Source organism: Ostrinia nubilalis, chromosome 24 (genome assembly GCF_963855985.1).
Source record: "Ostrinia nubilalis chromosome 24, ilOstNubi1.1, whole genome shotgun sequence".
In the NCBI taxonomy this organism is placed as follows: domain Eukaryota; kingdom Metazoa; phylum Arthropoda; class Insecta; order Lepidoptera; family Crambidae; genus Ostrinia; species Ostrinia nubilalis.
In genome coordinates, this window is record NC_087111.1 from 4,689,650 (window position 1) to 4,715,351 (window position 25,702).

At 37.2% G+C, this 25,702-nt stretch overlaps 2 protein-coding genes across 2 annotated transcripts; one reads left to right on the forward strand and one right to left on the reverse strand.

Moving 5' to 3' along the window:
• Positions 1 to 286: 286 nt before the first annotated feature.
• Positions 287 to 2,401, reverse strand: LOC135083954 (uncharacterized). The gene is made up of 3 exons (XM_063978718.1): positions 1,858 to 2,401; positions 1,636 to 1,782; positions 287 to 560 (listed from the first exon to the last, which is right to left on the reverse strand). The coding sequence occupies exons 1-3, from the start codon at positions 2,339 to 2,341 to the stop codon at positions 379 to 381; spliced, it is 813 nt and encodes a 270-aa protein (XP_063834788.1). The 5' UTR covers positions 2,342 to 2,401; the 3' UTR covers positions 287 to 378.
• Positions 2,402 to 6,630: 4,229 nt separating this feature from the next.
• LOC135083854 (golgin subfamily A member 7) lies at positions 6,631 to 14,031 on the forward strand. The gene is made up of 3 exons (XM_063978592.1): positions 6,631 to 6,956; positions 7,691 to 7,843; positions 8,505 to 14,031. The coding sequence occupies exons 1-3, from the start codon at positions 6,804 to 6,806 to the stop codon at positions 8,682 to 8,684; spliced, it is 486 nt and encodes a 161-aa protein (XP_063834662.1). The 5' UTR covers positions 6,631 to 6,803; the 3' UTR covers positions 8,685 to 14,031.
• The last annotated feature ends 11,671 nt before the right edge of the window (positions 14,032 to 25,702 follow it).

A 25,702-nucleotide genomic window follows, 5' to 3' on the forward strand; every position in this document is an offset into this window, starting at 1 on the left:
TTGCTAAAATGATTACGATTAATCTTTGACCAATAGGATGGGATAGGTAGGTCATTATAACTTTTAGTATAATAAATTATTGTACTCCACAAACACTGACAATCACAGGGCACTTGACGCTACTTTCATTATTTTGTTTATCATTTACGTCAAACCCCATTTAAATTTTGGCTCTGTTATGCACGAGTTATTTATTACTAAGCTTAAAAATAACTAAAGTCCGTTTCAAAATACAGCAAGGACCTCGTATTTTTAAGAGATTAAGGCGTAGGGCAATCAAAGAACATTGTTATGAAACTTAATTTATACAGACTTTATTTACAGTGTAGAAATAAATAAATAAATAATTTAATCGAGGTCCGTAAGTCTTGTGTCGTTTTAGAGGTGGCCCGAGTAGGCTATTTCTTGGGCGTCTTCGTAGGATCTGGCTTGGTAGGGACCGTGGGCATCCCACGCGGGGGCATGGTGGTCTACGTGGTGTTCAACGTGATGTTGGGGGTAGTGGATCACTTCGTAGTTCACCACCTTGGGCTTCGTGAATTTGAAGATCACCATGGCACCTGCGAAGATGTTACACCGTCATAATCCGTATTAAAGTATTTGTAGAGACGCTAACCTTACAAATAAAAAGCTTACTTAATGAACAGTTTGTTTAAAATTATATTTTCTTATTAAACGTTGCTGATCAGAGTGCTTACCATAAGTTTACGTTAGGTGTGCTCGCTAGCGACTACGTAAAAAAATTAAATTGAATGTAGGTATGACATATTGTGCAGCGCCCCTAGCGGCTACTTTCAAGAAATAAAATCTTCATAGATTTCTTTGACGTACTCGCTAGCGTAGCGAGCGACCTAACGTAAACTCATGGTAAGCACACAGGTCATAGCAGACTTATAAACTGGAAAAGGGATCAATACCGTATCGTCTTTCGCGAGCTGTCATGGCCTTTTCCGCGCTCTGTCAACCGCGAGGCGATCGCCTCGAGGCATTTCATACAAGTAATACTGACCGCCTCGAGTTGATACGGTTACGATCCCTTTTCAGGTTGACAAGTGTGCTACGTCCTTAAAATGTTAGGTACATGCTTGTTGAACTGTTTGCTTTGTTCATAATGACATTTTCGTATTAACCGTCACTATAAAGTGGGTTCACGTGCGTATAACTTTTATTAGTTAGAGGGATATGCCCGTTTACACTATCGATCCCTAATTTTTAAGTGACCCCTATGTAAACAAAATTCATATATTATGTGTCATCATAGGGGTCACTTAAAAATTAGGGATTGATGGTGAAAACGGGCATTAGAGTAGGTATTGTTTTAGTAAATCCTAGGTAAGGGATTTGGACTGTTTAAACGTACCTATCTTACTAACATTATTATAGGGAAAGTTTGTGTTCTCTTTCACGACAAAAAGATCAGTTAAATTTTGAGAACACTACACAATATGTACCTACTGTAACACAATAAGCAAGCAAAGTTTTTCTAAGTAATTAAGAAAACTTTAGCTGTACGATTTGGATTGACTTGACATTATTACTCGTAGTCTTTTTTGGTAATGATGATTGACTTTTGGGTTGCAAATTTTCTCATTTCCATTACCGTTTAAAATATCAAAAAAATATGCAACAACTTACCGGATAAAACAAGTGAGATTAAACCAAGGGTCAGGGCCTTCCACGTCTTCAGGGCGATCAGAGCAAGAGCCAATGGAACGAGCACGGAGGCCTTGAACTTCAGTCCGAGGAGGAAAGGCAGCAGCACCTTCTTGATGAGGCCGTGCTCTGAAAAATGGTAATTAATACTGTAACTACTATAACACAATTTAAGTCCATAATGGAAATAGAGTATAAACTAACTGCTCTTAATCCTCAAAGGCTTGGGCAGCTTGATCTTCTTCTTCCTGCCTTCGAACTCCTCAACCTCTTCTTCACCATCCAAAGGCATGTTCAGCTCCGAAGGAAGGTCCACCAGCAAAGACCTTGGCACGTATTCAGAGGCAGCACTGTTCGTGATCTCAGCAGGAACTTTAACTTTCACAGAATGGGTTTGGAGGAACCGGTCTACTCTGTCCACTATTTGTAGCGCGGGCTCCGAAGCCATCCTTGGATCCACATTGCCGTCTTCGAAGACAGCCGTCTTCACGATTGAGAGGTTATCCGTGATTTTGATCTCGTCATCATTCGCGACCGCTGACATCCACTGCAGGGCTCGAGGTTTCACACATTCCACGGAATATTGACTGAGGCATTCGTTGTAGACGTTCCGTAATAAACTGGAGGCGGAGTAGGTCTGTGCACTGGCGAAGGCAGCTACGGATAATAACACTATTAACTTGGCCATGTTGTCAGACGGCTGAGCTCTTGCTGCCGTCGATGCTGCGGTCACAATGTATGCTATGGGAGTCCAGGGCTTGGTATATATACGAGCATTAATACGTGAGCTGACATCGAATGCGCTGGCCATCTTCGGCGGCGTGTTTCGCCCGCGTACATTTTAATCGCGAGGAAGCAATGTATTGGAAAACTGACACATTGTGCCATAAGACTTGTGATTGATTAACGAAGAATAAAAGCTCAACCCCGTAAATTTGTATAATTTCATTAAATATTACGTGAATTTAATCACGTAATATTTAATGAAATCTACGTTTGTAGTTGTCTGAATCTAAAAATACTATGCACCACTAATTTCTGAAGAGGTCGAATATTACCCTCAGCTCTGCAGACGGGTAATTTGAAGTATAATATAGCTACTTAACTAATTAGGTTGGGAAAAGCTATAAGTCTTATAATGTAGAGTCCTATAGAGTACTAGGTGAATGTTCACTAAGGATTCCATCATTTTGAATTTATTTATTTATTTATTTATTTAAACTTCAGCACACAAAGTAACAATGCACTGTGGCGGACTTAATGCCGGATGGCATTCTCTGCCAGTCAACCACGGGTCATGCAGAAAGAGTAAGGCGGTGCAAAAAAATTTACATTTTTGATAATAAACCTACTTACATAATATTACATAAAATAAATAACATACTAATACAAATAAATATAATAGACATACACATAAATACATAAACATAATAATATTATAGATGTAGATACACATCACTCATGTCTGAGATAGCGAGAAAATGGAGAAAAAAGGTCATTCCTTGAAATGTTTGCGCAGAGCCTTTTTGAATTGATATCTAACGCCCATGTGGTTCAGTAGTAAAGAGTTGAACTCTTTCCACTTGGAAGTACTGGGTTTGATTCCCAATTTAGGGACGTGTATATAACTGTCAAATCAGAGAGTAGGATTGTTATCGCCCGTGTTAACCAGGGTGACACACGAACCAATTACGCCTGTATTAACAAACATTACTATGAGGTCTCACAGTGCGTGTGGACAGTGGACACACAGGGTGACATACGAACCAATCACAGAGCTCTATTCAACGCAGTGCGTTCGATTTGCTGCTTCACTTAGGCAAGCATCGTTTGTGAATACGGGCGTTAGACAATCTAACTGTTACTTGTAACTCGACTACTTTTGTATTATTGTCCGTACTACATACTCATGAGAGCTTTGAAGAGCTATTAGTAGTGCAGACGACAGCACATCAGACTACACATTTTCGTTGCAAAGTCGCCTTTATCGCAACTACGTAAGATACCACAATGTTTACGATGACGTGCTGTCGACTGTACTTACCTATGACCATTGGCGTAAAGGCTTGGGTAGGCTAGGTTTTAGGGTCTTAGTGTCATAAAGTATGACTATTATTAGATTTACTATTTCTAAGATTTTTTGTGGAGGGCCGTAAGTTATCGGCCCACCCGCTATAAGTATTATAAAACGTGAATAAAATGAGATAATTTACTATTCATGAGTGATGTGCTTTGAAATTAGCTGCTTGCTTCTTCTCAGCATTGGCCCATTTATTGTACTGGGACATACACCGCCTTAGGCAGTTCGATTTTTTCAAGTTATTTATAATTTTCAAATTAGTTTCAGATGCGACTATTGTACGATGTGTATGCAAAAGTGCTTTTTAAAAGCCTACTTGCATAAGTAAATAAATGAGTTTTATGAGTTTTTTTATTATGTTTACAAAGTTTAACTCAGTGGCAAGTCATTACAAACAAGTACCTTTTATTTTTATACATACCTACTACCCTATATAGAAAGGCTCAAGGCAATCCATGGTAGCCTCTCCCAAAACACCACAAAACAACGGTGTTCCGATTCTTTTACCATCATCATCGTCATCATTTCAGCCACTAACGTTACTGTTAGACAAAACCTCCCCCAAAGATTTCATAATGAGCCGTTTGGTGCGTCTTGTATCCAGCATCTTCCTACTGTGTCGTAGTTATCGTTGCCGAAAGCATACTTGGTACCTTTAAGAAGTCATCTGTCCACATACACACCTCCACTCCAGAACCTTGCTGCCCCATTGGCTGTCACCTCCGCACACAGCATCAGTGACTTTCAGTCCGCGTGCTATGTCAGCGACTCTAGTTCATTTACCGCTTCTTTCAGCCTATTTCCGCCGTTTCTTCGCAGCACCAGACCATAATATTGTCCTGAAGTGGTGGTAGGGCAAAGTATTTGGGAGATATACAAGCGCCTTAAGCGCGTACCGGAAAACGTAGCGTGGGACGTCCACAGGTGGACCGACGACCTCATAAAGGTAGCAGAAAGGCGCTGGATGCAGGCCGCCACCAACCGGCCATTGTGGAATCATTGGGGGAGGCCTATGTTCAGCAGTGGATGTCCTATGGCTGAAATAGTGATGATGACGTACAAGCGCCCTAGAAAGGGCGTAAGTACTGAATAAATGATTTGATTTGATTTCAGCCAGCAATTTCGTTAAGTATAACAAAGGAAAGTGATCTAACGAATCGAGATCAACAATTGCGTTCGCATTCCTTACGTAAGAGCGTTCATTTCTTATATTTGACATTCCGGTCATATATTTAGTGAAAGATGTCGCTACAAAACGGATGCGTGCGCGCATGTCTCGAATCGCAATTGGCGCCTTGGACTTGGGTGTGTAAAGGCTTAATAATAAGTGTTGATTGGCTAGACGATTCTTCATTAACCCACTGTTGAAGAAAGTGCTGACCTTTATACGATTTTAGATCGTTGCATCCTGGTTTTCTATTGTCCTTTTTCTACGGATCCTTTATGGTTGTCAACGTGCACGGTCAACGTCATTCTTTGCAACAATATTCACTTAAAAACCTAGTTAAGGTAGGTACTTTATTCAAAATCTACATAATATTTTATTATTATTTAGACATAAATTGCTTTTACAATTTTTATAAATATTATGATCCCATGTGGGTGAAATAACGACCTCATAAAAGGTAGCAGGAAGGCGCTGGGTGCAGGCCGCTACCAAACGATAATTACGAAAATCATTGAGGAGGCCTATGTTCAGCAATGGATGTCCTATGGCTGATATGATGATGATGATGATTATGACCCGTTCTCTATTAGTCAGTCATCCTACCAATAAAACCATGTCAGACACATGACGACCTACAAATCTTTACAATGCTTGTCAAGTGACCTTGTTACAGCCTCTACTTTTAATGAAAGAAATTAGTAAGAAAGAAAGAAAAAAAAATAGTCCAAAACTACAACATCATTACATACTCGTAGTTTGTTTAATTTGAACCAAAATGGCAGCCACTCGGTGCATTATTGAGTCATACAAGATACAGCCTAGGTACGCTGCTATCATCACCTAGCTAGCAATAACCTCCGCATTAATAAACTCCGCAGGACTACCTTTATTTAGGAGGCAAAAGGGAGGAGGCCACACTAGGTAGTCTAGGTACCTACCTAATTCCCCATGCTCTGGTCAGGGGCAGTAAAATTATTCTCGTGGACCCCCTAGGAGTTGCTGACCACCGATTAAGCAACACTGCTCTAAGGCATCAAGTAGTCTTATAGCACTGGCCAGAGGTGCCTGATGATAATACCACAGATGAGAGAGTATGTCTAAAAAGACTGTAGGTAGGTACTTACAAAAAAAAATATTTTTAATAAACTCTGACGTCACTAAACATGTAAAATTTGATCCATTGATTAACTACGGTAGTCCTCGAAACTATTCAGGCCGATTTCGCTGCTGTCGTCGTCCTTTGAATATTTAGCAGTAAGTAGGTGTAGTCCCAATGCCTCCGTTACAACTCATAACTCTATAAAAAATAGTTGCCACCTCTGTGGTTTAGTGGTCAACCTGCATCCCAACGTTCCTAGGTTCGATTCCATTTGGGGTAAAATTTTCTGCTTCATAAGTGATGATAAATCATCTTTCTTAACCAGTTTTAAGTTAACGAGGTGATTATCACCACTCCTTTGGCTGGTGGTTTCTAGCGCATAAAATGTTTTCAGATTTATTTTTGTACCTGAAACGATGCAATGCGCGCCAAACCTAATAATTTTAAATAGTTTTTTCTTTATTTATTTTGTTTTAATAAAATAACATAAATTGTTTTGTTTTTTTTTATTTGGCTTACAAAACTGGATTTCTGAACGACATTGTCTATGACAGGAAGCGAGAACCATAAACAATAGACAAACGTCAATCACATCAGCTGTCATTCACGCACCCTCCGTCACGTCACGAACGAACGAGAACTGTGTCTCCGTTGGTCTCCGTGCTCAATTTATGTGAATTTAAACCGTGAGAACAATCTATTACCGTAAGGTTTCTCTTCGTATTTTATCTCCGAACTAAATACTATGCTTCACTTGTGATATAAAACCGGTTATTTGGTGTAGCGATTGTGTTTGTGCAACAATGGCTAATAATCGTATTCCGTCGGGTCCCAACACTCCTGGAAGCACCCAGACGCCTACGCAGCAAGGTGTGAAGATATTTATACAAAGGGACTACTCCGAAGGCACAGCAGTGAAGTTCCAGACCAGATTTCCGCCAGAACTCGAAGACAGAGTAAGTGAAAGCGCCCAGGGCGTTTATCCCACAGTTTTGTTTATCGTGTCAACTGAACTTTGACAGGGACGTTGTAATCGTGAATGTCCTTGTTGATGTATGACTGTGGACGATTTTGAGAATTTCAAGGCAATTAAAAAGACAATTTAACGTTAACTGCCTCTGTAAATCAGAGTTAGAGAATCAGTTAACCTAATATTGAGTCCAATTGAAGAATTTGATAGCTAATCTCATTTTATCATTGAACTTATCTCTCATGTTAGTTTGGAATGTTATAGCAAGATTGGTTTCAGTGTAAACTTGTTGCATTTGCAAAACATTAAGGCTGAGCTGGACCACCTAACTGTAACCGTAACTATAATGATAACCAGTGTTTTTTGTATGGAGTTTGACAGATTTTTGAGGTTGTTAAAGTTAAAGTAAGATGGTGCAACCCAGCCTAAATTTACCATATTAACTTAATTTAATTATCACATTACAATGTTTTAGCAAAATTATATCGCACTGGAAAATTAGTTATTTTTGAACTTGATTTACTGTTTGTTTTTTGACCAATTTCATTTATAGTTGCAAAACTAATATAAAACATGCTATAATTAGCTTAATGTCTTGTTAATTTGCTTATCATCAAATTTCTATGATATAAATTATAAATAGTATCGACACATTCGAATTAAGTTGTATATCAACGTTTTTATGTCAACATGTCTTCAAAATATATTTTCTATTTTCAGATAGACCGCCAAACATTTGAATACACGATGGAGAGGTTGAACGAACATTTTGACATGGCCGAGACGGCAGACTGCAGCACGTACTGTGAGGGTTGCCTCGCTTGCCTCACCGCTTATTTTATTTACATTTGCACAGAAACACACTATGAAAAGGTAAGAAAAATTGAAACAAGCTTAATTTTTTTCATGTTTAATTTTGTAAATTATAAAATTATCTTACATTTTGATAGAATTTTAGATGACATGTCTGGTGTTAATTCGTTAGCAGTCTTTTTATTTTAATATAATCACAAAATTCACCTTCATAAGCCAAAAATAAGTAGGTACCTCTGAATCTTGTGGTATGAAGATTTTGTGTTAATGACTTACACTTATGGTATTAAAATACATCAATTTTGGTATTTGTAAATAATACCATCTAAATTTCTTCACTCTTATTTTAATATTTAATTATACAAGAGACAGATGGTAATAAGTCGTCATATTACAAAGTTGCTCACTTCATAATAATAGATAGGTACCTAAAGATGACCTCATCATATTGGGTGAGGCGACCTATTCTTGTTACTATAAAGATATTATGATTATGATCATGAGATTTTTATGTCTCCCAACTTCCCTTTAACTGGTATAGAGAAAAATATTTTTCATTACTTTTGTACCTACCTTATGTTTTCTCAATAAGGCTCAAAATATGGTGGCAACAATTCTGCCACTACCAGGTAAAGGTTTAAGAGTAACTTTATCTAATCTTGACACATCTTATTACTATTTTCCAACTAGATCTAATATGTATATTCATGTTACATTTCAGCATTTACGGAAAGTATCAAAATTCATAGCGACACAGAATGAAAGAATTTACAATCCAAGAGGCATACACATCACCGACCCCATACTAAGGGGTTTGCGAGTAATTGAGATAACGGTGATCGATGTACCGAACTGCCAGAGTCCGACAGGTAACTCAACATCAACTATGAGGCACACTTGACCACCACACGACAGCAGGGAATTCTTTATGTAACAAACACGTTATTGGTTTTAAAAACCATTGTATCGTGCGCCACGGTGTTATTCTGTATCGATAACACGACCAGGACTTTAAATTGTGAGATTGCGATGGACTAGTGAACGTATAGAATTCTTCCTGCAATAAGTCGGAATAAGCTGATGTGAATGTGGAAGTGGAAATGTATGATGTGAAATTTGCTTGATGTCAAAGTTTTTTCACAGTGGTTGGTAACATGATAGGTTAAAGCATGTTTAAGAGTTTGACAAATGAGATAAAAGAGCCTCGAACATATCTTGTATAAAACAGTTGCTTTTTCTGGAAGCATTTCTACCAAATCAAGTAGTGTTGTGAATAAAAAAATCATGCTATAAAACTAACTACTGAAAGCTACATTTTATTGCAAGTATCTATATGGGATTTGTTCTTTTAAAAGAAACAAAGTGAACCTGTACTGCTTACGGTACAGCCTAACTTTCTTTCTTCACTTCACTTTTCTATAGCTTCAAAGTAAAAAAAGCAAGTAACTAAGTAATGAAATAAACAATTTTTCTTTCTTTATAACTGATCTAGCTCATCTTTCATTTGTCATCTCTTCAGTGCCAGGCGTTATAGCCTTCCTTATTTTGTATAATTCATGGTGTTCAATGTCATGTTGATCAGATATGTTTAAATATTCTTGCGTATACATACCATTAGGCTCATAAGTGATGGAATTACATAAAGTACTGTGTTCGCAAATGCAGCACTGTTTATGAGATGTTAGTTCTATACGTAATAAACTTAATTGTGTGTTTGACTCAAAAATAACCAATTTTGAATAGTTTAAACGTGTATATTTCTTTAATAAATAGGTATTTTATATCTTTATAAATTAGTGTAAAGGTTTATTGGATTAGTAACATTGTTGATGAGTGTTAATGAATGTGATTAATTTTGTAAATTAAAATGAAAATTTATAAGTGAATTCGAAAGTCTTAAGTAGTAAAGATGTTATTCTTACTATAAAGGCATGATGAATGAAAAGAATTTATATAAGGATATTATGATGACAAGTCATAAAATGCTTAGGTTAAATCTGTGGTATGCTTGTTTGGCCATTAATATTAAATTAACCGAAAAGTTTTGTAATTTTTTACATTAACGTAGCTTAAATTTTAACTTATTAACTTTCCGAGTTAATTCACGAGTTATATAAATCACAACTATTTTTAAGAATATAATATTATTATGATTCATTTGATATATTAAACCATATGTTCAAGAATTCAATGTTTAATTTATAATGGAAAATATTATGAAACTCATGGTCTCAAGAAATAAGGTCAGTCACTGATAATTTGACACACAGCTTATTTTCAAACAGATGTCATTTTGGATAACTTATATTTTATACCCTATTCTTTGGTAGATAAAGAAGAAAATTTTGCTTCCTAATCGTATTCTGTATGCAATCTTCTCTGCTTGCTAAATAAATCATTTTGACTCCTTGTTCAAAATAAATTGTGTGTTTTTATTTATTGATGTTTTAAGTTCCGATTCATTGTCTCTTTTCTTTTGTCGTGAAAGGAAAGTGACGACACTACATTTTAGTTTACAACTCACAAATAGCCTTCGTAATTTTAAAGTCGACGATGATTATTTAAAATTTCAAAAACAGGGTTTCTGTTAGAAATTCCTATTTCAGACTATATTTTTAGATAATAAATTGTTTTATTGGGTGTTAAATGCATGTCATCAGTTATATCAACTTATCATTTAGAATATGAATGTCTTCAAATGATTTTAAACTTTATTGCTCTTATTAATAACAATGAAAATGTTATAGCACCGTTTAGCCAAAAATGTTTGTTACTTTCTGTCACATGTTGATTGCAATGAGATGAAAAGAGGAAAGCAGTGTTTTAGTCAAAACGATGTTATAGGTCTTTAACGTGTTTGAAATAGGGTTCAAATTCATTGTTGAGGTAGGTTGAATTGCTGACGACCTTACTACTAATGTGATTCATATAATGCTATTTATGTTTGTATTTTATTATTCGTGTAACTTGTACTTTTATTAACTTTAGATATTTGATTCTAGTATAATTTAAATGGTAAGTATTTTAAGTACTTTTTTTAAGTTACTTTATAGTGCTTATACGTTTGATATGAATTGTAGATGTATAAATAGTTGTTCTTATGACAGCCATCGTGAAATTATGAACTTCGTCAGTTTATAATATAACGCGTAGGATTGAAAACTAACAGTGGATTAGGTTATATTGTAATCTAACTACGCCAGATTATAATTTGACGATGGCATATTGTATTGCTAGCTAACTGCCAATTTTTCCGATAGAGGCGCTGCTGATTTTTTAACAACTTAAGCCTGGTCCGTGAGCACGTAGAATCCCGTCCAATGACCCCAAGCTTCCCATCCTTGTCGCTCACACGTAATTATGTTGCTGTCGATCTCGCACACTCACTGCGGGCGCCCGTCGCACAGTTGCGACTGGACGGGATTCTACGTGCTCACGGACCAGGCTTTAGGCACCATTAAATGACGAAACAAGCCTTAATTTTGTTGAGCTCAGAATTTGTCATGTATACGTCTAAATAAATGCCACCACAATAATTTTGTGTAAATTAATTAAAGCACATATTATTATTCTACACTATAATCATAGACAAACAAAATAAATAAGCGCCATCTATGTTATTTTAGAGTTGTGTGTACGCAAAGTTCGTTGATTTTAAAATAGGTTAGTTATTTTCATAGTTTCCATGCAGTTTTCCATTTAAAACCTTCTGACATACTTTTGCTTGTTATTCTTATTTCTGTCTTGGCCCAACTATAAGTAATATTTTTTTACAACGCCAATACGCTTTAAGTAAATCCCGGTTTCCACCATTTCACAGCGGAGCGGAGAATCCCCCCTTAAAAATTAGGAATTGATGGTGAAAACGAGCATTACTTCCGAGTTCTGAAACTTAAGTTGTACTGAAACTAAAATGTTCCATAATTTAAGATTGCTAGTTGCCGAGGTTTTTGACTGCTTGCTTGTTACACGTTTTATTTATTTACTTAGTTATATTTAAAACATGCATGTGTGTATGTAGTCAGGTAAATTGCACGATTTTTTTATTATTTGGGAAACGGTAGAATTCATGGCTGATTATTTTTAACTTAACATTTGTATGGGATTTGATGTGACGCCACCTGGCGGTGCAAAATGAAACTTTCTTGAAAAATTTGACTTGTACAGCCAGCGTCAGATAGTTCGTGATTCGTGACATCACAAGTGGCCAAAAAGTTGACAAAGACACGGTAATAATATCATATAGTATTGTAACTTCATATAAACAAACGAAACGAGACCTTTCCTTCGAAATTCAAATCTCGGGATGCGCTCGGTATGCAAAAGTCGGGAGTGTCGCGAATGTGCCGAATGGACGTCGGTGGCCAAATGTAATTTTTTTTTATAATTAAAATTGACAAAACTGATTGAATTTGACTGACCGTCATTTACGGTCAAATTGGTCAAAAACTAGTCAAATTGTCATTTTCAGCCAGTTTGATTTGAAATGAAAATTATATTGTATAAAACCAGCTTTTGCCCACGACTTCGCCCACCCGAAATTAAAGTAAAGTCCTGTAAAACGTAGGTGGGCCGATTTTTGTGATGACTAATAAAGATAGAAATTCTAAGTAGGCAGATGTAATTAAAATGGGTACTGTATGTGAGCAGCCCTATCGCATGTTGTCATACTGTGACGAACCGCGCAGTCTGTTGACATTTATTTCAAAAAATGGCCGAGTTGGAATACTGCATAGATAGTATTACCGTGACAAAGACGTGTTGCGAACTCATTGGCTACTTTGGGTGTCACGAACTACTTGACGCTGACTGTACCTATAAATGGTATAAACGGCAGTTTCTTTATTATTTAACAAAGTATACTGTCGCCTATTATTTGTAAATATGGTTGTGTTATATAATTTTGGTAGAAATAAAATGTAATGCATGGCATTGTTTAATTTATCTTACATCATAATGATCTCAGAGAGATTTTTAACTATATGGAACCCATAACCGTGGTCAAATATCTAAAGTTTAATTTTCCAGTTAATAGAACGTCTTTACCAAAAAAAGGTTGGTGGTGTATAAAACTAAAAGCAGCCCATAAATAAAAGATGTTAAAATGACAAAATAAATTTTTCGCTAAAATGCCTTATAATCTTACTTTTAATGCAAACTAATATTTATAGGAATAGTGCTTGGCTGTCTCAGTACCCGAGGTATGGAAGCGGCACGGGAGGGGTGACATGAATTGACATAATAGAGATGATGACTGGGTAATGAAATCGAAATTCTATTTAGTCCGTCAGACAGATAATTAGAAAATATTACTCATATTTTTTAATTTTTTCCATAATCGAATAATTACAGTATTATTAAGTTGAAATGACAAATAATTGAAATTTTGTCATCTAGCCTATTAATATGACGTGACAGAGCAAATCTGCCCCCCTAAACAATACGCACTTTTTGATCGAATCGAAAATCGAATCCGTCAAAACTCCATACAAAAAAGGGGCTTTTCGACCACTTTTCGACTGGTTTGCGATTATAATTTGCACTTTGTCTAGACCAGCGGTTCCCGAATGGTGGTCCGCGGAACCCTGGGGTTCCGTGGAAAGGCCGCAAGGGTTCCGTAAAAAATATTATCCCACGTTTCGTGACCGACGTTGTTCGCTCGCACCGACTTGTTTACGCACAGGGCGTGCGGGCGGAGTAGTACGGGGGTTCCGCTAGGAAAAGTATAATCAATTAGGGTTCCTTGGCAAAAAAAAATTGGGAAACCCTGCCCCCCTAGACAAAACGCACTTTTTGATCGAACCGAAAATCGAATCCGTCAAAACTCCATACAAAAAAGGGGCTTTTCGACCACTTTGCGACTGGTTTGCGATTATAATTTGCACTTTGTCTAGACCCACTGAAGGATATCTGAAGTCTTTCTGACGTTTGACTGTCACAAAAACCTCCTCAGACACTGTCTCAGTTAAACTCTAGTACCTATAGTTTGTTATTCAAAATATTTAAATGGGATTTGAAAAAATTGTAAAAACTATGTATCACTTGTTATAACATTGTGTGTAGTGTTAATGTATGTATAAAATGCACATATTATTTGAAAAATTGATATTAGTTTTAACACATGAAAAAGAAACATCCAAATTTTTAAATACATCTGTATAATGTACTAATGGTTAGTATTAAGACGATATAGAATTATTTGTAAAATTTATTATGACTCGTATTAAAATATTTGGAATTTAATAATAGCAGTTGTATTATTTCATCACTGTAGGATTCGGTAGAAACCACCTAGTGGCTAGTTTGTATGAAACTCATAAAAAATAGTACCCACATTTCGTTTGCTTTGGCAAGTTCCGTTTTTAGAAGTTAGACTAGTTGAGTTTTGAATGACTAGGAAGTTGGAAACATGGAATTTTCGGACAGATCCAGTTTATTTTGTAACCTATTATTGGTACCGATAGAGCTCGTGAAGCACTTTCAGGATCAGTAACAAGTTTTTGAATATCTTGTATAGTATACAAATAATCGATTGAGATCACTTATCGTTTCCACCCTGTATAACCACTAGACTGCATAGCCTTAAATGAAATACAAGGCTTTAACAAAAGGCACCAACCCTTAAGATTTAATCCAACTTTTATTATCGTGTTTAGAGATAAAGTAATTACTTTTGGCGTAAACAAAACAAACGTCTCATCTCAAAGATCTGGACGCGTAATTCTTAAGAGGCGGTAAACAACGTTTTACGACGTCTAATTACAGAAGCGTAGGAGGATAAGACAGGCACTTTTACCGATTGCAGAAAGAAGAGTAATGTTTTTTAAGTGTGAATTTATCTATCAGCCTACATTTTTTGTTCATAACGTCATGGTTCTCGGGAATGGAATGGACGTAGGTAAATAGCTTTTTTCAAAATCGGTAACACGCGCGAAGACAAAACGACACTCGCGGGCGAAGCTGCAGGCAAAAACTAAGTTACCTACTTTTAAAAGATCTTTAAAAAATAAAATAAAATATAAATATCCTTGGACATTTTACACTGCGCCTCTAGTCCCAAACTAAGCAAAGCTTGTACTATGGGTACTACTAGACAACGGATATAAAATAAACATACTTAAATACTTATTTTTAAATACATAGGTACATAATATTATACATGGAAAACACCCAGACCCGTCACAGAAATTAAAATTCATCATTTCAATTTCTGCCCGGCCGGGAATCAAACCCGGGACCTCTTACGGAATAGTAGTCCGTTCTGAACCACTACATCAAACGGCCGACTTAAAGGAACCAAAGTGCAGCATGCTACTTCGAAAACAAGAATCCAACGCGCGAATAAACTAAGTGCTGATCTTAATTGTAAATTAAAAACTAAATTGAGATGGAACGAAGCGAACACGGTTGATTAAAAAAGTTGTTACGGTTCTGAAATACGCTTTTCTTTCTTGAGAGTTCCTTTGACGGCAGAATATTAAAATTAAAATGTGAATAAACGTTTTTGCGAGGGCTGTGCACCGTTTTGGGTTTGTTTAAAATAATTTAAACGGTCGGCCGTTTGGTGTATAGTGGTTCGAGCCATTACCAGTCCGTCCGTCCATTAGCCATACCATTCCGGAGGTTGCGGGTTCGATTCCCGCACAGTACAAACATTTGTGTGCATGAACATATTTGTTTGTATTGGACTGGGTGTTTTCTATGTATAATAAATAAGTATGTATTTACAAAAAAAAATAAGTATTTAAGTATGTTTATATCCGTTGTCTAGTACCCATAGTACAAGCTTTGCTTAGTTTGGGACTAGAAGCGCAGTGTAAATGTCCAAGGATATTTATTTATTTATTATTGATGCGTTTTTTAATGATGACGTAACCTCCAAGTATGATTAGCCAGGCCTATTAGGTACCCCTACTCTTACTAATGAATTTTTGTGTCCATGATTAATGCTATTACCGTTTTTTACTGCTTATTGGGTAATTAGTACTTTCTAAAAAAGAAATCGACTTTTTAAAAGTTTTATAAGTAGGTACTTTGTTGGAAAACATTAATAAAATGGCCGGATCAATCTCATAGATCGTACCTACTATAGAAATAATTTATGTTATGCTTACCTACATTTATATTATAGTTCTTGATCTAGGCAAAAATGCAGCAATTTTGTTTCAATTTTCAGTATTTATTATTGAAATAGGTGTCAACCCTGGGCACATTTAGAGATTAAAGTAAAAATAAACATCTTTCCATTTGGACTTGGAGACAAGTTTGTTCAGTCAAGGGGCTGAGTGACCGATTTTTTGTGAAAGGGATTTGGAAGAGTTTATTTTAATACTTAGCATTTTTATTTATGCTCCGCTCTCTAGCTTTGAATGATGTTTGTTACTTATTTATACGCTTTTATATTCTGAATTTTATTTCTATTTGGAGATTACTTAAACATTGTTATCAATATTAGTATTAGGTATATCTACTGCTGAACATATTAATAACTACTTAATATGATGATAAAGCTTGATGTAAGTACAGTCAGCGTCAAAATAAATAGTTCGTGACACCCAAAGTGGCCAAAAAGTTGACAACACAAACTTATTCCAATTGTAACAAAGACGTGTTGCGAATTTTTTGGTTACTTTGGGTTCGTCCGTTTCAGCCGAATGACGTCCACTGCTGGACAAAAGCCTCCTCCAAGGTTTTCCACAATGAACGGTCCTGCGCTGCCGGCATCCAGGCTCTTCCCGCGACCTTCACCAGATCGTCGGTCCACCTAGTAGGAGGCCTGCCCACGCTACGTCTTCCAGCCCGTGGTCGCCACTCGAGAACTTTTCTGCCCCAACTACTTTGGGTGTCACGAACTATTTGACGCTGACTGTACCATAGTAACCGTTGTGTAGCGTCGCGTCGTTCATTCATACTTTAGTGAAAACTTTTTTTCAGGAATGCCCGCGGCTACGAATCGTAGCATCTTCGTAGCCTACGAGACTACGACGAAGAACTAACACCCGTATTCACAAACGATGCTTGCTTATGTGAAGTAGCAAATCGAACGCACAGCGCTGAATGGAGCTCTGTGATTGGATCGTGACCCTGTGCGTCCACGCGGACTGTGAGACCTCATAGTAATGTTTGTGAATACGGGCGTAAGGCAGAAAATAGAAAAATACATACTAACTACTACTAAGGTTAGTAAAGTATTACATATTAAATTAGTAAAGTATGTAAATAAATTTAATCAATCGCAGTGTTGTGTACAGTCAGCGTCAAATATACTGGTCATCACAAAAATCGGCCTACCTACGTTTTATAGGAAAACTCGTTTCCCCCAACAATATTGGTGTTATTTGAAAGCCCAATAAATATCCTTAAAGAAAAACACATTTAATTTCTAAATAAATGATTTAAACGATTAACATAATAATATACAATAAATGTGACTTGAAAAAAGACCTCACTTTGGGCTCACCTCAGGGATGAATTAATAGTTTAATTATTTTAATAATAATACAAACAATAATAATTTATAATAATAATTAGACCAATTTTTATCGTTATAAAACCAAATAATGATCTCACGTGTCCTCTTTAACAGATTGATAGCGATTAATCCCAACTTAACAGTTTTATAGCCATAAAAGTTGGCTCAAGCGTAACTACCTATTTTTTGAAGAAGTGACTCTGGATTCTTCTACAGACACATTTTTGGGGTAAAAACCTTTCCTTTAATGAAATGAAGTTTAGAACTAGGCTTTTAAATGGTGCCAATATTAGTGGGAAGTGGGGATGCATACGTTTGAAAGTGCTTGTCGCGGGAGGGTCGATTTTTGTGATGACCAGTGTAGTTCGTGACATCCAAAGTAGCCTAAAATTTCGCAACACGTCTTTGTTACAATTGGAATAAGGTTGTGTAGTTTTTGGCCGCTTTGGGTGCCACGAACTATTTGACGCTGACTGTACAAGCCCTAAGCAGTTAAATGTGGCCTTAATGGGCTACTAGTGTTGAAATTAAAAGTCACAACTCAAAGAACTTAATTAAGCAAGCAACTAAAATTGTTTATCACAACAAACGTAAATGGAGTTATTTCAGCACTTTGCACAAGATAATAAATCATAAATGCTAAACAGAGCCTCAGAGGGTTACTCTGCAACCCAATTAGTTCCGAATCTAACCGTTTCTCTCTTTCATACCGGTTTTTCAGTACGACTGAAAGAGAGGGATAGAGCTGAAAATACAGATATTACAACAGAGTAGTCCACTGAGTCGAGTCCGGTACAATTATTTCATACAGGCCTTTGTCCCTAAAGCAAATTCAATTTATTAGAATATTCCAGAGTCCTTGGGGTTAAATCTTATTAATAGTAGGTACGTTTCTGTATAATTAAGAAGGGGCCTACATAAATAAACGTTCAGTGCGACAATGGAAACTGCAAACATCGACATCACAACAGTGTGCTTACCATGAGTTTACGTTAGGAGTGCTCGCTAGCGACTGCGTAAAAAAATGACATTAAACGTATGACATATTGTGCAGCGCCCCTAGTGGCTACTTTCAAGAAATAAAATCTAATTATCAATAATCTAAATTTGACGTACTCGCTAGCGAGCACACCTAACGTGAACTCGTGGTAAGCACACAGAACACTGTAGGTTTTTCAGCCTAATGACGTCCACTGCTGGACAAAGGCCTCCCCAAGGATTTCCTTAACGACCGGACCGCGACCTTAGATCGTCAAGTTATGTCTAATTTTGACTAAGTATGGTCATGGCCAATATTTATAAAGAAAAAAGAGAAGGAAGCCAACTTAAAAGAGCTTTTAAACATAATACTTGCATAGCGTAAGATTGAACCCTACCATACACACTTCACCCCTTTTCTAATGTTTTACAAGATCTTTCTTCAAGAATATGTAACTAAGTACTTGGCTATGGGAAGGCACTGGATGCAGGCCGCCACCAACCGGCCATTGTGGAAATCATTGGAGGACGTCCTATGGCTGAAAATGATGAAGATGTACTTACAGTTATAATTCGAGTATACAGAAATGAAGTATGGCCAAAATAATATTTGCATAGGATTTATTTTCTAATTCATAGGTAATTTGCACGACTTCTAGTATGTCCCAAAAATATTTGCGTCAGATTTATTTGCCAAATAGGTAAGTTCGTAAGGACTCATTATTAGACGTTTTCAGCATTTAAGTAGGTTCTTTAGACTACATAGAGCGAACCTTTCTGTACATCGCTAAATTCGCCATTAACGTGCATTAGAAAAATAAGAACGCATCCATTTGTACAAATCACTCGTAATGCAACATACGGTTGATTGGTTCTAAAGGTACGACTCCACCAGTGCGATCTTTCCTTTAAACAACTTATATCTGAAATTCATATTCAATGTGTTGTCTTCTTTCTTCACTTTCGGCCACTTTGGGTATCACGAGTAAAGACGTTGATAGTACACACGGCCACACTGTTAACTATCCATTTCCGTTTTTGCTCTCACTCTCATGAGATGGTGATTCTTAGCGATAGAACGAGATGACTGGCAATGGGCAGTTAATACTGTTGCCGATAGTACAATAAATCACATTTTTCATTTGAAAACAAAAAAAAACTAAGGCACTTTTTGAAAAGCCAGTTAAGAATAATAAGTAAGTGTGAATCGAACTACAGCCTAATGAGGTGCTGTTGAATGCACCCCGTCTGTGGGGTGCCAATAATACCCCCTATCTGCGTTTCTATCCCTATTAGGATTGAATGTGTGCTATTATAGGATTCCCTTCTCTTATAAGAGTCTCACACACAGTATAAATCAAGTACTTATAGGCGAATACTGTATTCTTTAGTGAAAACGGACTAACTTACTAATTCTAACTTGAGTTTGATCGAAATTGATATCAAGTTAGATTTGTCGTTTACGTTTCAAAATTTAAAAATTATACTCCCAGTTGTCCCTTCAACCGTACCGGGGGCAACGGGGGCATTATTTTTTACGAATTCCCAGTTGCTCCCAGTGGGGGCGATGCCGGTGGGAGCGACTGGGAATAACCGAAACAAACCACAACGCTCAAATCTTTCCTCTTCATACAATAGTCAGTTTTTAAAATTATTCGCCATTTTTGTAATTCAGGGCAATTTTATACTTTTATAAACGGAAACCATAAAATTCCTCAACCGGGTAAGGAGAGCGCAAAATGACCATGACAAACTCATTTTGTCGCCATTTTTTTGTTTCTGAAACATGCTTACAAGAACCCTTAGGTTTTAATCCAACTTCGCGTGATTTCAAAATCTATGATAGGTAATCGTGATCTGAGATGACCCGTACTATTAAGTTTTGTATCGAATAGAATATATTTCTTCGTCGAGATAATTTCATTTTCAATTATTTTTAAGCTGTTTGTCAGAAAAATAAGGTAAATACCGTGTTTCATTTAAATCGTAGGGCATTTTACTTAAGCCTCAACTTTTCAGGTTTCAGACATTGGGTTATTCAGTCCGATTATTTAGTCAATAACTTATTGTTAGGATATTAGAGTTCAATTTTATTTAAGTCATTGCTCCATGAGACCATGAGAGATAGTGGCAGTACCTACCAAGTGGTTTGAAAAGGAAAAGATGTGCTTTATAGGCCATTATTGAAGGTTAAATATGACTAGCAGATTCTGCCTTTGGCTGTAATGATGATGCTATAAAATCCTGAATCCAACTCAAGCATATACATATTTATTTAAACCTATAATTTGACAGTAATTGAAATTAAAGCAATGACCAATTTTCATATTTTTATTCTTGTCAAATAAAAATACATAAGAGTCAATGCAGGGCAGAATGCAATCAATCATAATGAATCCCCATCTTACGAATTCCAGTTTTATCAGCAAGATAGGTTTATCAAAAACCGAAATTTATGTAACATCTGAGAATAATGGTAGGGCTCGTACGTGACTCTTGAATACAAGTGAAGTTCCAATTTGAAACTTGGTAATGACGTCGTTAAATCTAGATTACAATGGCGGCACAGAATTGATGTGCGTGTGGCATTTTAGGTTTCAATGGCGTTTGTTTGAATGGGATGAGTAAAGTCGGATCTTTTGCGTGCATGTTAAGGTCATCTATCTTCTATATCTTCTGAATATAGGTACTTACATAATCGTTTCAGCAAAATGACGCCCACTGCTGGACAAAGGCCGCCCCCAAGGATTTCCATAACGACCGGTCCTGCGCTGTCCGCATTCAGGTACTTCCCGCGACCTTCGCCAAATCGTCAGTCCACCTAGTGGGGGCCTGCCCACACTACGTCTTCCGGTCTTCCGAAATGAATCAGAAGAACATCTATCTATAGCAGCCTTAAGGGGGTTCTCCTTCGAACATAGGCCTCCTCTTCAACCCTCCAGCGACTTCTGTCCCTGGCCACACGCATCTAGTTCACTCCAGCCTGCTGCCGGATGTCGTCTGTCCACCGTTTAGGCGGTCTGCCCCTGCCGCGGGTGTTGTTCCGGGGTCTCCACTCCAGGGTCTTTCTGACCCAGCGATCCTGGTTCATCCGTGCAATGTGCCCTGCCCATCTTTAAGTTATGGATGGACTTCACTCTACTTCTCTCCATTTATAGTCTGAATAGCTGTGACCACGACTTTGTGCTCGTGAAAATAGTTTGAATAATATTTCCCGTTTTTGCGACATTTTTCTTTACTGATCCGCCCCTATTGATTCTAAGGGGATGTTATACTAGCCTAACTAAACCTCGTGCGCTGGACTGACCAGGTCAAAACCGCACTCAATGGCCCACTCCACGAGTGCACAAGAAAGGCTGCAGTGCGGGAGGAATAGCGACGGATTGTGAGGCTTGCCACCGGACCGAGTGTGAGGACCACGGCCACTCTGGCAAGAGTGTAGCGATGAAGAAGAAGAATAAAGCCTTCATTGATAAATGGACTATCAAACACAAAAAGATTCGACTGTACAAGACAAATTCTTCAGCTTTTAGGTAAGATAAATATATCAAAAAGTTGGTAATATTAGTAAGAAGATATGCTTTCGTCTGTACATTAAAATGAGTTAGCTGCTATGTTTTGACTGTGGCTGAACCATCCGCTTTACGAGTCCCGGATCGCACCTCCGGGATCCACCCGTCCCAATAAAAGTTACTGCGTAGTTACTGCTGTTCAGCTTTTACTGTTAAACTGAAATACCGGTTATTTGACAAACAGTTTGGACTGTTTTATTTTTGTTTTATGAAACGTTGACATTTAATGATATTAGAGCTTAAACAATTGAAAATAAAGATTAATACATTTAGTTTTTAACTCTCTTGTTACTAAAATATTATTTAGATAACCAACAGAGTATCTAACGCCCATATTCACAAACATTACTATGAGGTCTCACAGTGCGCGTGGACGCACAGGGTCACACATGAATCAATTAACATCAGGTGCGATTGTGATCAAATAACTGCCTTGTTATGCATAAAAAAAAATCATAGAGCTCTATTCAACGCTGTGCGTTCGATTTGCTGAATCGTTTGTGAATACGGGCGTAAGTATTGTATCTTCTTAACTATGGACACTCAATTTATGTTAGTATTAAACTCTTACCTGTGGAGCGACGACCTCATAAAGGTAGCAGGAAGGCGCTGGATCCAGGCCGCTACCAACCTTGCGATAAGGAAATTATTGGGGGAGGCCTATGTTCAGCGGACGTCCTATGGCTGAAATGATGATGATAAATTATTAAATAAATTCCATTCCATTTTCTCGTTTTCAGCAATTTCCTACATACCAAAGCTTAGAACTTTTTTTTTTTTTTTTTTTTTTTTATGTGATAGGAGGCAAACGAGCAGACGGATCACCTGATGGTAAGTGATTACCGTCGCCCATAGACACCCGCAGACCCAGGGGCGTTACAGGTGCGTTGCCGGCCTTTAAGGTAAAGATACGCTCTCCTCTTGAAAGCTTGCAGGTCGTATCCGTCCGGAAACACCGCAGACGACAGTCCATTCCACAGTTTGGTTGTACGGGGCAGGAAGTTTCTAGAGAAACGTACTGTTGTGGACTGCCAACCATCTAAGTGATGGGGGTGGAAGTGCTGTCGGGTAGATCGGTGGCGAAAAGTGGCGGCAGGAATAAGTCCGGATAATTCTTCGGAGCACTCCCCGTGATACATGCGATAGAAGATGCACAGTGAGGATACATCTCTACGCAGCGCCAAGGGGTCAAGCCGATCCGAAATGTCCTGGCAGTCAACGATTCGAGCTGCTCTCCGTTCAATGCGGTCCAGAGGGAGAAGCTGGTACTGGGGCGCACCTGCCCAAAGATGAGAACAGTATTCCATATGAGGCCGAACTTGCGCCTTGTAAAGTTGCAGACGATGGGCTGGAGTGAAATACCGTCTCGATCTATTGAGCACACCAAGCTTCTTCGACTTTACCCATAGCAAGGAATAACATTGCGTAACTTCTCTCAAATAAATATAAAATCACTGTTTGAATAGAATCCGTTGAGTTTTCTCTTACTTCCTGTCAGTCAGTAGGGGTTTGTAAAATTCGATACTCAAATCGGATAGGAATTAAAATAAACTAGCGGCCGCCCGCGACTTCGGACGCGTGGATCCCGTTTTACCCCCTTTGAATGAATGGCTTTTGTGAAACTCCACCCGAGTTTAAGGACTATAAGAACTATAAGGAAATTACCTGCCAGATTTCAAGTTTGTAGGTGTTTTACTTTCTGAGCCTTTAATCAACCTTAACGTACGGCAGAAATGAGTTTTAAGGCGTCTTTAATTTCATGCTCATTTTTCTAGACTTGTTTTCAAATGCACTAAATTACTAAATTATTTTGAAGATTAGTTTATTAAATTGTTTGTTTGTATTATCAATTGTACTTAATCATGGTTACAATAGCCTTGGCGTAGTTGGCGTGTACCCAAAATGTCCAAATAAGTAATTTATTTTCATGTGAGTCAAATAATTCCTTTCATTATTTTAAATACTGATCTATACTATATCTTGGAGAATACTTTAGACACTTCAGTGGTCTATTGTTTTTGTGACTTGTGACTTTTAGGTGATCTATTTGGCTGTATCTAAAACTAAAAGTTTTTGTCCGAACCAATAAACTTGTTATAGGTTAAAAATAAATATTTTTCTCTCTTTATCTCCTTTGATCATTTAAATTTTCTTTCTTTCTTTCTAAAATAACCTAACTCAAATCTAAATACTATTTTTGCTCTCCATATTATCTTGACGACAATATTGGTAAATAGATAAATTTAAAAAACTTACGGCTACTTATCTGGGAAACTTTTGGTTTTGAAAGTATTTTTAGGCATTGAAGGTAAAGTAGAATTTCATTATTTTTGTTTTGATTTAGTTGTTCAAAAGGAATTACACATTTTCACTCGATTTTTTGAGTTTTTCTTTGCGATATTGTAGTGATAATGTTATTGATAACGATGATAAATTAAACAAATAATAAAGACTTTCTGCTATCCATCTCAATTGTGATTAAGCATTCTAGAACGAACTCAATGCGACTAAGCCAACGTCTTATAGAACTTCTGGCGATAACAGCCCTTCCTTCTACAGCTTTAAGAGTTATATCAGCTGCATAAGGTCCTTGGTTAAAGCTCGGGAACCATTTAGGGTATGCAGATTAACTCATAATACTTCTTTTGGAGAGGAATTGCTTGTTTTAATCGATCTCTTGGCGAAATTGTTTATTGTACGACCTATAGTAATATCTGTATCACTAGAATACGAGAAGGGTAAGAGTGCTTGATGGGCGGGCATTTTACTAAATTCATATTCAAAATTCACTTCCAAGCCCACCACATCGTCGTCCACCCACAAGACGGTGTGGACCGACGACATCGTAAAAGTAGCAGGAAGACGCTGGACGCAGGCCGCTACCGACCGGGCAGCATGGAAAGCATTGGGAGAAGCCTATGTTCAGCAGTGGACGTCATATGGCTGAGATGATGATGATGATATTCAAAATTTTGTACGTCTGTGTTATGAAAAATTATGCTTTTTATAATCCAGAGATTGGTCTCAAATTCTAAATCCCACCAAAAACAATTTTATGTGTTGCCGAGAAGATACCTTAATAGTTGGCATTGTGAAAAAGTAACCAATATCTATACTAATATTATAAAGCTGAAGAGTTTCTTTGTTTACCTACTTGAACGCGCTAATCTCAGGAACTACTGGTCCGATTTGAAAAATTATTTCAGTGTTAGATAGCCCATTTATCGAGGAAGGCTTTAGGCTATAATTATGTACCATCATGCTACGAGTAATAGGAGCAGAGCAACAATGAAAAATGTTGAGGAAATGGGTTTTCATGCGTACGAAGTCGCGGGCACAGCTAGTCTCATATAAAGCCAATCTTCTAACTCTACACCTACAAGCCATAACTAACCAACTTGATTAGTGCAAAAGTGTATGTTTTATTGGAAAATGACATTTAATTAATGTAAATTAATTTATTGATTATTTTCTAATAAGCGTTTTAATAAAACATTTTAAAAAATGATGACACGGTTGACGGCATAGGTATCAAGCCAAACTTCATAAGTAGGCTTCATAAAAAGGTTGAATTTTGCAACAAAAATTAAGTAAATTGCGGTTGACTGTACATCGCATGAAGACATACCGCCCAGTTGCATGCAAGGTTAAGATATTTCCATCAAAAACATAATTCAGCCGGCAATATTCGTCTATCATACTTCATTTAGTAAAAGCCTTAGCGACAACCTGCCTATATACCGGTACATAAAGCTAATTGTTCCATGAATGAAACATTCTTTCAAGACTGATCAAAAATAGTGCGAGACGCCAGACGCCAAAGATTATAAATTGCAGAGGGCACAGTAACATATTTCAATTTTTATTTTGCTGCCTACCAAAAATAAATTTCACACA

Coding starts and splice junctions, on each gene's coding strand:
- LOC135083954 (XM_063978718.1), bottom strand. CDS start 2,341: ATGGCCAAGTTAATAGTGTTATTATCCGTAGCTGCCTTCGCCAGTGCA. Junction 1,783..1,857: donor GCCTTTGAGGATTAAGAGCA/GTTAGTTTATAC, acceptor ACCATTTTTCAG/AGCACGGCCTCATCAAGAAG. Junction 561..1,635: donor AATCTCACTTGTTTTATCCG/GTAAGTTGTTGC, acceptor ACATCTTCGCAG/GTGCCATGGTGATCTTCAAA.
- LOC135083854 (XM_063978592.1), top strand. CDS start 6,804: ATGGCTAATAATCGTATTCCGTCGGGTCCCAACACTCCTGGAAGCACC. Junction 6,957..7,690: donor CGCCAGAACTCGAAGACAGA/GTAAGTGAAAGC, acceptor TTCTATTTTCAG/ATAGACCGCCAAACATTTGA. Junction 7,844..8,504: donor CAGAAACACACTATGAAAAG/GTAAGAAAAATT, acceptor GTTACATTTCAG/CATTTACGGAAAGTATCAAA.